Raw genomic sequence first — 12959 nt, 5'->3', positions numbered from 1 at the left:
GACCAATCACAAGTAATGAAATTGAAACTGTGATAAAAATCTTCCAACAAACAAAAGTCCAGGACCAGATGGCTTCACAGGTGAATTCTATCAAACATTTAGAGAAGAGCTAACACCCATCCTTCTCAAACTCTTTCCAAAAATTGGAAGGACCACTCCCAAACTCATTCTATGAGGCCACCATCACCCTGATACCAAAACCAGACAAAGACACTACAAAAAAAGAAAATTACAGACCAGTATCACTGATGAATATAGATGCAAAAATCCTCAACAAAATACAAGCAAACAGAATCCAACAACACATTAAAAGGATCATACACCATGATCAAGTGGGATTTATCCCAGGGATGCAAGGCTTCTTCAATATACGCAAATCAATCAATGTGATACACCATATTAACAAATTGAAGAATAAAAGCCATATGATCATCTCAATAGATGCAGAAAAAGCTTTTGACAAAATTCAACACTCATTTAGGACAAAAACTCTCCAGAAAGTGGGCATAGAGGGAACCTACCTCAACATAATAAAGGCCATATACGACAAACCCACAGCAAACATCATTCTCAATGGTGAAAAACTGAAAGCATTTCCTCTAAGATCAGGGAGAAGACAAGGATGTCCACTCTCACCACTGTTATTCAACATAGTTTTGGAAGTCCTAGCCACGGCAGTCAGAGAAGAAAAAGAAATAAAAGGAATACAAATTGGAAAAGAAGAAGTAAAACTGTCACTGTGACAAGATACATAGAAAATCCTAAAAATGCCACCAGAAAACTGCTAGAGCGAATCAATGAATTTGGTAGAGTAGCAGGATACAAAATTAATGCACAGAAATCTCTTGCATTCCTATACACTAATGATGAAAAATCTGAAAGAGAAATTAAGGAAACACTCCCATTTACCACTGCAACAAAAAGAATAAAATACCTAGGAATAAACCTACCTGGGGAGACAAAAGACCTGTATGCAGAAAACTATAAGACACTGATGAAAGAAATTAAACATGATACCAACAGATGGAGAGATATACCATGTTCTTGGATTGGAAGAATCAATATTGTGAAAATGACTATACTACCCAAAGCAATCTACAGATTCAATGCAATCCCTATCAAATTACCAGTGGCATTTTTTACGGAACTAGAACAAAAAATTACATTACATTACATTTGAAAATCAATCACTGTAATTTGTTATATTAGTAAGCTAAAAAAGAAAAACCATATGATCATTATAGTAGATGATGCAGAGAAAGATTCTGACAACACCTAACATCCATTACTGATGAAAACTCTCAGCAAACTCAGAATAGAGGGGAACTTGGTTAATATGACAAAGGGCATCTACAAAAAAAATACACAGCTGTCATACTTAATGGTGAAAGACTGAATGCTTTCCCCCTAAGATCAGAAATAAGACAGGGATGTCTGTTCCCACCACTTCTGTTGATCATTGTACTGGAGGTCCTAGCCAGTACAGTCAGGAAGAAAAACAAATAAAAGGCATGCCTGTTGGAAAAGAAGAAGTAAAACAGTCTTTCGTCACAAGTGACATAATCGTCTATATAGAAAACCTGATGGAATCTACAATAAAAGCAACTGTAAGTGAGTTTAGCAAAGTTGCACGATACAAGATCAATATAGAAATATTAATTATATTTCTGTATTCTAGCAACAAACAATTAGAAAGTGAAATTTATGCTGCAGTTTCAAAAAATGTGAAATACGGATAAAATTTAGCAAAAGATGTAAAAGACAGGTATACTGAAACATACAAAATAGAAAACAGAAAATTTGATGGAGAGAGATTGAGTCAGAAGACAATATTATTAAGATGTTATTTCTACTCAGGTATATTTATGGATTCTACACAATCTCAATCAAAATTCCTGTAGGATTTTCTTGTAGAAATTCCAAAGCTGGTTCTAAAATTCATATGGAATGCAAAGAATCTAGAATAGTAAGACAACTCTGATAAAGAACGAAGTTAAAGGGCTAACACTACCTGATTTCAAGAATTATTATATGGCATAATCAAAACAGCATGATATTGGCATCAAGATAGGGAAATAGGTCCATGGAAGGAGAAGGGAGTTCAGAAATAAACCCTGAGTTTTGATAAAGGCACAAGGCCTTTGTAGTGGAGAACAATTGGATATCCATATGCAGCAGAATGTTATTCAGTGTCATTCTGTGTATTTTAAGAGTGTTGATTTTTGTTTTGGCCAACAAGTTACTTGAAGATAAGTTTGATCCTTTCAACACTTTTTTAAAAACCTTGTTAGGCAGGTCTAGTGTAGGCCTTACTCTAGGACTAGTTTAGCTCTGCTACTAAGACATGACCCATTAAAGGTCTCTCTGAATGTTCCAGTAGTTCAGCAAGGTCTCTCTCCTCAGCCTGGCAGGAATGTGAATGTCTCCCAGCCTGTGTGATCTCTGATGGTTGTTAATTTATAGTTCCTGGGTAATTGTTCTTGCCCAGCCTCATGAAGATTCACCCCACGCATGAGCAGTTCAGTATTCAGATAACGACTCAAGGAGCCCTTCTTATAGATTTCTGGTGCCTTTTCTCTACGCTCTCATCTCTGGTGCCCTGCCCTGTAAATTCTGTTCACCCCAGCCTCCCCAGACTCTGACCTCTGTCTCCTTAGTTCAGCAGAATCACCTTGCTATGTTTGTGCTATACTGTGAAAAGCCTCCAGACAAGAAGCTGGAGTGAGTGACCTTAGGGCTCACTTCATTGTTTGTCTTCACTCAGGGGAGTCAAATAGGTCTGAACTACCTGTTTTCCAATGTCTGAATAAAGGGTCTTTTTCCCCTATATATTTTGTTTAATATTCTAGTTGTTTACAATGGGAGGGCAAGTCACAGCAGTTATTTAGTCATGATTAGAAGTGAATGTCTTTCACAACTTAGTTTTCATTGAAAATTTTTGTATTCTTAATTTGTTATTTTGAATAAATTGCATATTTATAATAGCAGGTACAACTGGAAAAGACAGATCTGGGAGTAAAGACTATTGATTTTTGCATATAGTTTATCTGGTGGGAGCAGAATGCTTTGTAGTCTGGGGTGGGGGAAGGCAGGCTCAGGTGTTCAGCAGTTGGTTTGTTTTACAGTGGAACTGAATGGAGAGAATCAAATAAAAACAAAGCAGTTAAACTGTGGTCCATTAAGAAATCTGTTGCAGTACTCAATTACCATTCTGAGGTTTTAGGATGGGGCAGGTTATTTAGATGAAACTGGAAAAGCTATCACCAAAGTTATTCTGAGGGAATTCCCTGGCGGTCCAGTGGTTAGGACTCTGCGCTTTCACTGCCGAGGGCCCGGGTTCAATCCCACAAGCTGGGTGGTGCGCCAAAGGAAAAAAAAGCTATTCTGAAATTAAGGAAAACCAAATGAATATTATCTGTAAAAATTGACAGGATTTGTATTATCTAGATGAGGAGTTTAGGAGGCACAGGGGAGAAATGATACTTGGTATATATAACCTGGAAAGCTATTTTAATTTTGTATTTCCCAGCTTAGGAAATCAAAACTATTATACTGCTCAAGACCAAGCTTTATTTAATTTCATGACAATTATTTTTAGTAAAGAAAGAAAATTTAGCATTCTCTTTTCTGGTCTTGCTGGGGTTAATTTTTGTATCTTCCTTATATACTTCTGAGATTTTCTCCTCATGGTTTTATAAGACATTTTGGTATTATAATATTTTGTTAGGTTTAATAACATCTAATTCTAGATTTAAATAATCCCTTTCACCAGAACTTTTAAGAAAATAATCCATTAGTCTTCTCATATATGCACCTTTCCTGGAGTTTCAATCAATATAAACTGCTTACATGATTTATAATTTACTCAAATATTTCAAACTAGTGACATTTGTCTTTTTCACCTTTTTGCATGTAGATACCATTATAGTTGGGTTAAAGTTGGGTTAATGGATGAAATACTCCTCCATAATGTAATATACTCTATTCCAGAATGTTGACTGAATTCATTCTATTACTTATATTCCTCTTGATTTTCAAATAAGGATTATTAATTTTTTTGTTTTCTTTTGTTCATGCCCTCATTTCAGAAAAAATGAAGATGAATAAAGTATCTCGTTGTAACATTAACCGTAGAAACATCTTTGGAGAGAACTTACTGTATAAAGCTGCTCTGCACAATGACGCTAATCTTGTTCATCATTATATGAAGAAAGGTGGAAATGTTAATCAACCAAGTTATGCTGGTAGGTTGTGGTTACCACTTACAGTTATCTTAAGAGTGGTTTGTAGTTTCAGCTGAGTCACTACTATGAAAGTATGGCAAAGTAGGCCTAAGGCAAGTCTCAAACAGAAAGCTTCCAGGTAATTTTTCTGCTTAGGCAGTGCTTCACCGTCATCTCCCAGGGAAGTGGTAAGATAGGGGGGAGAGGCAGGAGAAGAACATTACATTTCACCTTCAAAGATTATGCCTGCCTTCAAAGGTTATGCCTTCAAAGGCCCACTGCACCAGGTGGGCCATGTGCAGTGGCATTACACAGAAGGATGGGTTCCTGGGGCTGGCTTGCTGGCTTTGTGTGGGCATTTTTACTATGAGACTCAGCTTTTAATGGAAGAGGAATAAGGTTCAAAGCTGAAAGAAGCTGATGGTACACTGAGCTTCAGGGAAAATTGATGATAAAATGGTAGATGTACAGCAAGGACAATTGCCAGGGAAATGGAGAGAACAGACTATGAGGTAAAGAGGGTGGGGCAGGAAGCTCAGAAAGAACAGTCTTTCTGCAAGGCTAGGTCTCTGGTACAGTCTTCCTGTGGGGAGAACCTGATACGTTCTCTTGGAGAGGAATGATTCCTTAAAGGCGCTTAAGTACTTAAAACACTGAGCAGCACTGTGTCCATACTTTTACTATTGTTTCTAGACTTTCTCGGTGTATGAAACAATGCACAAAGTCTTATGGTACACAGAGGTCAGCAGCACAATCCATGGACAAGCAGGTGATTACAAGTGCACCCCCAGTACTTACTTTAGCAGCACCTGGGTTTATACTATAATCAGGGTTTTAAAGAATATTATTCTAAGTCTCACACCCAGTTCATCCATTATGGTCTTATAGCCCTCAACCTTGGATCCTTACTTGCTAGCCAGAGCACTTGCTCCCTTGATTTTGAGAAATATATGGTTCTTTCTCTTAGTCTCTGTGTGCTCCTTAAGTTCAGGAGTAGTTCTGCATGCCACTAACTGGACTTTATGGATTTCCCAAGCATCAATCTTAGCATGTTTCTTTTCATTAACCTTTTTTTCTGTGCCATCACTAACATCCCCAGTTGCTATTCCCTGCTTGTCTTTGGCCAGGCAGTGACCTTCTCCTCACTTCCCTAGGTACTTCTGTGACCTTCATGAATTCTTTATCCTTCCATATTTTCCAGACTTTTTGAACTCTCTTGTTTTCTATTTTTCCTTCTCAATTTGCATCTTAATCTGACCTTTACTACTTCTGGCTACCACATCCCATAGAATTGCAGAGGGCAGTGTTTGCAAAGGGTTGTCCATAAGCCATTTTCGTAAGAGTCACTTAAAGTATTTGTTCAAAATGCAACCTTTACTTCACCCCCCCAAAGCACACACACACAAAATCACTCAAAATCACAATCAAAATCTATAGGTTAAAATCTGGAAATCAAGTCCCCTAGATGATTTTTATTCTCATTAATGTTCAAGAACTACTGACAAGAGGTGTATGGCCTCCATATAATTCAATGTAGTGAGCTTTTACCGTATGCCTCCTCTGTGCCAGATACTATGAAAACAAAAAGATAAACAGTATCTACTAGGAAGGTTTAAATAAATTTATTTTGTGAGATAATCCAATAAAAGCTTAAGTGCCTTTTGAGGAATTAACAAAATGTTATAGTAACAGACCAATGGTCTTTTTATAGGTAACGTTTGCATTTTATAAGTCCTCATTTACATTTTGTGATATCTTTGATTTAAAAAACCAATTTCAGTAATTCTTTACTTATCAAAACCAAGGGTGACAACCATGAAGTAGCCTGAAAATAAATTCTGAATACCTAAAATAGATCTAATAAAGCTTCTTTGCTAAAACCCTCTCAGATCAATGACTTGAGCATTATTTTACACAGATCCTATCTGATTCCTAAGCCTATGACACATTAGAACTGAAAAGAAAGGTTGACTTAGGTCAGGATATTGATAATGGCAAGAAGTTTAAGCCAACAGCAAGGCAAGAGACAGATAAAAAATGAGAGGCAAAATTGTTGAGGACTGTAATGAAGAGAGTGCACTTTATATCTCTGTGGGTGTTAACAATTGCTGCATTAGATCATATAACTAATATTATTATGATCTTGAATCTTTTTAAACAAATGAGTTAAATTATATTGTCTTCATAGGAAATTTACACTCTTATAAACCTTTGAAGAAATTTCCTCCAAGATAGTTACATTTTTAAAAAGAAAAAATGATGTTGCTTAAGGATCTCCCAACCTGCAGTTTTGGGAGATAATACAAGATCTGTTATAAAATGTACTCCATCTGTATTTAAGAGGAGTGGTTTTACAACACAGAAGGAGTAAGCCTTAGGAGAAGGGAAATTCTGTGTTACATTTGATTTCTTTCTGGAATATGTAGCCCTTTCTGTGGTCTAGAGTAGCTCTCTGCAGAATAAAGGTCCCTCTGGCTTTGTTGCTGCTGGGAATTTCTTTCAACCCTGGAACTGATACTGTACATCACTGGGTCATCCTTGCTTACTTAGGTCACACTTAAAGTAGCATTCATTTTCAGCTTCCCTCCCCAAGACCCCATCATTTACTGTGAATTGCTCACATGTACTTTGTTTTCTTTGGGAATTTTCTGAAGTAAATTTAGTGTACAAGACTGGCTTTTTCTTGGAAGCTAGACAGTTGCTTTACGTTTACCTTATCTTTTAGTCATTCTGAGCTCAGGGAAAACAAACATCTTTTGTTACGGTTATTTTCTCATTCCTGTAGCAGCCATTTCTGTCCCCTTTAGGAAACTAATTTTTATTGTAGTTTAAGCAAAACCTAAATAAGGAAAGGAAGTTTCCTAGAAGGAAAATCATCATCTGCATTCCAAAGTTAATAACTTTTGGATTTCTGATACTTCATTTTTCATCCCACCAAACCTAGACTGTGGCAAATAATCAAGTTAACCAGTGTACATGATCAGTAAGCAAATTTCCACTGGTTTACAGGTCCCAGAACCTAAATAGCAATTAGTTCACCCTTTTTATTGGAGACAGTACTTTGGGGGAAGAGAGTTTTTATATTATTTTTTAAAAAAGAGATAGTTCTTAAATAGTTATCTTCCAAAAGTTCACGTTTATTTGAAAATTTTTATGAAATTATGAAAAATTTCAAACATACAGAAAAGTTGAAAGAATTGAACAGTGAACATCCGTATACCTAATTCCTAGATTCTCCGTATTTGTTTTTGTTACATACTTTTTGTAAAGGGAAACACTCATGAGTTTCTCCTCTACTCACACCCAGATACATGGGTTTTCCACACATTGAACAATTCTTCCACACCAGCTGAGTATCCTGCACTTCAATTCAATTCTGACACTAAACATTGTTAGTGTAGACTCCACAGATTAAGAAATCAGTCCCATGAGGCTGACCCCCACTTCAGATGCCAATCACAAGTAGGAGATCACCAGGTTACCCACAGCTTTCATTCACCTTGGCTACAAACTGGGGGTTACCATGACGCATTTCTTGGATTTGATCATTTCCTAGAACAGCTCATGGACTCAGGGAAACACTTAACTTATATTTACCAGTTTATTATATAATAAAGCATATGATTAAGGATACAGATGAAAAGCCAGATGAAGAGGGTACATAAGGTGAGGTCTGGAAGGGTCCGAAACACAGGAAGTTCTGTCTCCATGGAATTGGGGTGTGCTGTCCTCTCAGCATGCAGATGTGTTCACCAACCTGGATAAGCTCTCCACACCCCATACTTGGGGGATTTTTATGGAGACTTCATCACGTAGGCATGATCGATTATTAAATCCATTTCTAGCCCCTCTCTCCTTTCTGAAGTACAGAGGCAGACCTGAAAGTTCCAGCTTCTAATTATGACTTGGTCTTTCTGGTGACCAGCCTCATCTATGAGCCCACCAAAACTTGCCTCATTGGAACAAAATACACTTCTATCTCCCAGGAAATTCCAAGGGATTTTAGGAGCTCTGAGACAGATTCTCCTATCATTCAGGAAATTACAAAGGTCTTGGAAATTCTGTATCAGGAACTAGGGTCAAAGACTATAAGGACTTAAGATTCTCCTGCCACCCCTGTTTACAAGGGTTTTAGGAGCTCTGTGTTAGGAACCAGGGGGCAGAGGCCAGTATACATATTTTTTATTTTTTAAATTATTCTTTCAACTCCAACATGGCTTTCTCAAACATTTATTTCTTTATTATTTTTAAAAATTGAAGTTTAGTTGATTTACAATATTATATTAGTTTCAGGTATACAACATAGTGATGCAATATTTTTATATGTTATACTCCATTTAAAGTTAATACAAAATAATGGCTATATTTCCCAGTCCTGTACAATATTTCCATATTGCTTCTGTATTTTGTACATAGTAGATTGTGTCTCTTAATTCCCTACCCCTTTCTTGCCCCTCCCACTTCCCTCTATCCACTGGTAGCCATTAGTTTTTACTCTATATGTGTACGTCTGTTTCTGTTTTGTTATATACATTTGTTTTATTTTTTAGATTTCACACATGTCATATAGTATTTGTCTTTCTCTGTCGTATTTCGCTAAGCATAGTTCTCTCTAGGTCCATCCACATTGTTGCAAATGACAGATTTCATTCTTTTTTATGGCTGAGTAATATTCCATTTTGTGTGTGTGTGTGTGTGTGTGTGTGTGTGTGTGTGTGTGTGTGTGTATGTGTATACCACATCTTCTTTTTCTGTTCATCATTTTTGGGCACTTAAGTTGCTTCCAAATCTTGACTATTTGTAAATAATGCTGCTGTGAACGTTGAGGTGCATGTATCTTCAAATTAGTGTTTTCATTTGCTTCAGATACATACCCAGCAGTAGAATTGCTGGATCATAAGGTAGTTCTGTTTTTTGGTTTTTGAGGAACCTCCATACAGTTTTCCATAGTGGCTGTACCAATTTACATTTCCACCAACAGTATATAAGGGTTCTCTTTTCTCTGCATCCTCACCAGCCTTTCTTATTTGCAGACTTTTTGATGATAGCCATTTTGACAGTTGTGAGGTGATGTCTCATTGTGGTTTTGATTTGCATTTCTCTGATAATTTTTCATGTTGGGCATCTTTTCATGTGCCTGTTAGCCAGCTGTATGTCTTCTTTGGAAAAATGTCTGTTCAGGTCTTCTGCCCATTTTTTGATTGGCCTGTTTGATTTTTTGATATTGAGTTGTATGAGCTGTTTATGTATTTTGGATATTAACCTCTTATTGGTCATATCATTTGCAAATGTTTTCTCCCATCCAGTACATTGTCTTTTTGTTTTGTCGATGGTTTCCTTTGCTGTGCAAAAGCTTTTCAGTTTAACTAGGTCCCATTCATTTATTTTTGCTTTTGTTTCCTTCATCTTAAGAGACAGATCCAAAAAGTATTGCTATGATTTATGTCAAAGTGTGTTCTGCCTATGTTTTCTTCTGGGAGTTTTATGATTTCCCATCTTAAATTTACGTCTTCAATCCTTTTTGAGTTTATTTTTGTATATGGTGTGAGAAAATGTTCTAATTTCATTCTGACAACCTCTGCCTGTCTAATTGGGGTAATTAGTCGATTTTCATTTAATATGAATATTTGGATTTACTGCCATTTTACTCGTGTTTCTTGTGTCTTCATCTATTCGTTTCTTTCTTTGTCTTTGCATTATTTTGTAGTGATTACTCTAGGGATTACAATATACATTTTTAATGTTTTATGGTCTTCTTAGAGTTAGTATTGTAATACTTCATATAAAATGTAAGAACATCGAACACATCTCCCTTTTCCTTTTTTTTTTTAAATAAATTTATTTATTTATTTTTGGCTACGTTGGGTCTTCGTTGCTGTGCGTGGTCTTTCTCCAGTTGCAGTGAGTGGGGGCTACTCTTCGTTGCTGTGTGCAGGCTTCTCATTGCAGTGGCTTCTCTTGTTGTGGAGCACGGGCTCTAGGCACACGGGCTTCAGCAGTTGTGGCACACAGGCTCAGTAGTTGTGGCTCGTGGGCTCTAGAGCACAGGCTCAGTAGTTGTGGCACACGGGCTTAGTTGCTCCATGGGATCTTCCTGGCTCAGGGCTTGAACCCGTGTCCCCTGCATTGGCAGGCGGATTCTTAACCACTGTGCCACCAGGGAAGCCCTTCCCTTATCCTTTATGTTATGTCTGTCGCATATATTACATGTATATACAGGATAAACTCCAAAACATAAAGTTATAATTTTTGCTGTAAGTAGCCTTGTGTATTTTATGGAAATTTATAGGAAATAAATTCTATTAACTATATATTTACCAGTTTTGGTGCTCTGCATTTCTTCCTCAAGGCTTTCTAATTAATACTATTGGAGAAACTCCTCCTATAGACGTTCTTAACTGGAGTGTCCCCTCAAAGGGGACATTTGGTAGTTTCTGGAAACATTTTTAGTTTTTATAACTGGAATGGGCAGCAGGGTACTACTGGCATCTGATGGATTAAGACCAGGGATACTGCTAAACATCCTACAGTGCCCAGAACATTTAGCCCAAAATGGCAGTGCCAAGATTGAGAAACTGGATTATGGAGAAGGTTCTGAAAATGTTAGTGCCAAGATTGAGAAACTCTGGTTTATGGAAGGAAAGAATGAAGCACACTTTAACTTGCAACTTTTTATGTTTTCTTACATCAGTCGTATGATTTTTTGGAGTTTAGATATCTTTGACTTATACCATTATATCTGGCTAGCAAAGGAAGAAGATATTTATTTGGATGACTGGTTTTCTTGGAGCAGTTTGTGGTATGTTTGTTGAATTTACTGTAACTAACTTTTTGCAAATAGGGAGAAAAGAAATACAGTTGACCCATGAACAACGTGGGAGTTAAGGGTGCCAACCCTCTGTGTGGTCAAAAATCTGAGAATAAGTTACAGTTAGCCTTCCGTATCCATGGTTACTCCTTCAGCTAACCTCAGATTGTGTAGTACTGTAGTATTTACTGTTGGAAAAAAATCTGTGTATAAGGTGAACCTGCACAGTTCAAACCCACGTTGTTCACGAGTTGACTGTATACTTTTGAACTGACTTCTGCGTAGTCTTGCTGGCTGGGTGGGTTATTTTAATGGAAGTACCTTGAGTTACAAATAAGGCTTTTCCCCCTCTTCTCTGCAGAAAAGTAGCCTGCAACCAGCATTCTCTATGAGCTAATAATGACCCCTCTTACAGCCTTTTTATTTGAGGGGGGCAAAAATAGTTTCAAATATTTTACTTATTTTCATATTTTTCCATATTAACACCAACAGAATTAGGGGTAGGAATTTTATTTGTCCATCAGATTTATTGAATCCACAAATAATACAGGTTGCTTTCATGGTGAGATTATCTTGTCTCATATAACCAAAATATTTTTAAAGCAACAACTTAGAATTAGAGTTCTTATTTTAAGGGCAAGCACAAACATTATTAAGATGCCAAATATAAACAAACACCATTTCTTTTTTGTGTAACAGGTTGGACAGCACTTCATGAAGCTAGTGTAGGAGGATTTTATCAGACAGCAAGTGAACTATTGAAGGGTGGAGCAGATGTAAATATCAGAGGAATGTACCAGATCACTCCCCTACATGATGCTGTGATGAATGGACATTATAAGGTACTGTGATTCTTTTGTTTGCAGAGCAAACACTACATTCTGCAAGTATTAAAAACCTCTGGGACCAAGCAATAGAAAAACAGATAGAAATCCAGTTTCAGTTCATTCTGCTAATCAATACTCAGAATTCATAATAAAATTTTACTGTGTGATGGATCAGTTGTGCCTAATGTGGTAGATCACATGTGTTTGTTATGTCTCTTAAGTGTGTGTGTGTTTTTTTAAAGGTTTATTATTTATTTATTTATTTTATTTATTTTTGGCTGCTTCGGGTCTTAGTTGCGGCACACTGGATCTTCATTGAGGCATGCGGGATTTTTCGTTGTGGCGCGCGCGTTCTTTGTTGTAGTGCTCGGGCTTCTCTCTAGTTGTGGCATGCGGGTTTTCTCTAATTGTGGTGCCCAGGCTCCAGAGTGCGTGGGCTCTGTAGTTTGCAGCACGTGGGCTCTAGTTGAGGTGCAGGAGCTTAGTAGTTGTGGCACGCAGGCTTAGTTGACCTGCGGCATGCGGGATCTTAGTTCCCTGACCAGGGATCAAACCTGCGTCCCCTGCATTGGAAGATGGATTCTTTACCACTGGACCACCAAGGAAGTCCCTCTTAAGTATGTTTTAATCTATAACAGTTCTTCCTATATTTTGTTTTTTTGTGTCTTCTAGAACCTGGGTCATTTGTCTTGTAGAATTTCCTAAATTCTGGATTTGACTGACTTTATCTTTGTTTCTTCCCATATTTTCTCTAAATGGCGTTTTAATGTAAAATCTATCAGAGACCACAATCTGGGTGCTATGTGTGCTCATTGCTATTGGATGTCATTGTTTTTAGGCATTTTCAGTGAAATGTATACTTATAGAAAGAAAAACAAATCATGATTTCTTACTGATATTTCCATTTCAGACTTAATATTATAGATTCATAATAACTTTGATTTTATATTTGTATCTCTTTTTCTCTTATGCTAAACATTTGTTTCTTAATACATTAATTTATTTCTTTATCGTACAGCATACTTACAGTATTACTATTAGTGTATTATTATGAATATTAACAATATTATTATTAACAATGGAACTACTAATGAAGTGCTT

The 12959-nt window shown here is 36.8% G+C and overlaps 1 protein-coding gene across 1 annotated transcript in view; it reads left to right on the top strand.

The window, feature by feature from the left end:
* Positions 1–12959, top strand: part of ANKRD31 (ankyrin repeat domain 31) — a 115688-nt gene that overhangs the window by 38644 nt on the left and 64085 nt on the right. Inside the window, exons 10-11 of the mRNA XM_061187916.1 lie at positions 4089–4244; positions 11731–11873. Coding sequence (XP_061043899.1) covers positions 4089–4244; positions 11731–11873 — 299 coding nt within the window. The remainder of the gene's footprint in view (positions 1–4088; positions 4245–11730; positions 11874–12959) is intronic.

This window comes from Eubalaena glacialis, chromosome 4 (genome assembly GCF_028564815.1).
Source record: "Eubalaena glacialis isolate mEubGla1 chromosome 4, mEubGla1.1.hap2.+ XY, whole genome shotgun sequence".
Classification (NCBI taxonomy): domain Eukaryota; kingdom Metazoa; phylum Chordata; class Mammalia; order Artiodactyla; family Balaenidae; genus Eubalaena; species Eubalaena glacialis.
This window is presented reverse-complemented; position numbering and strand designations above follow the sequence as displayed.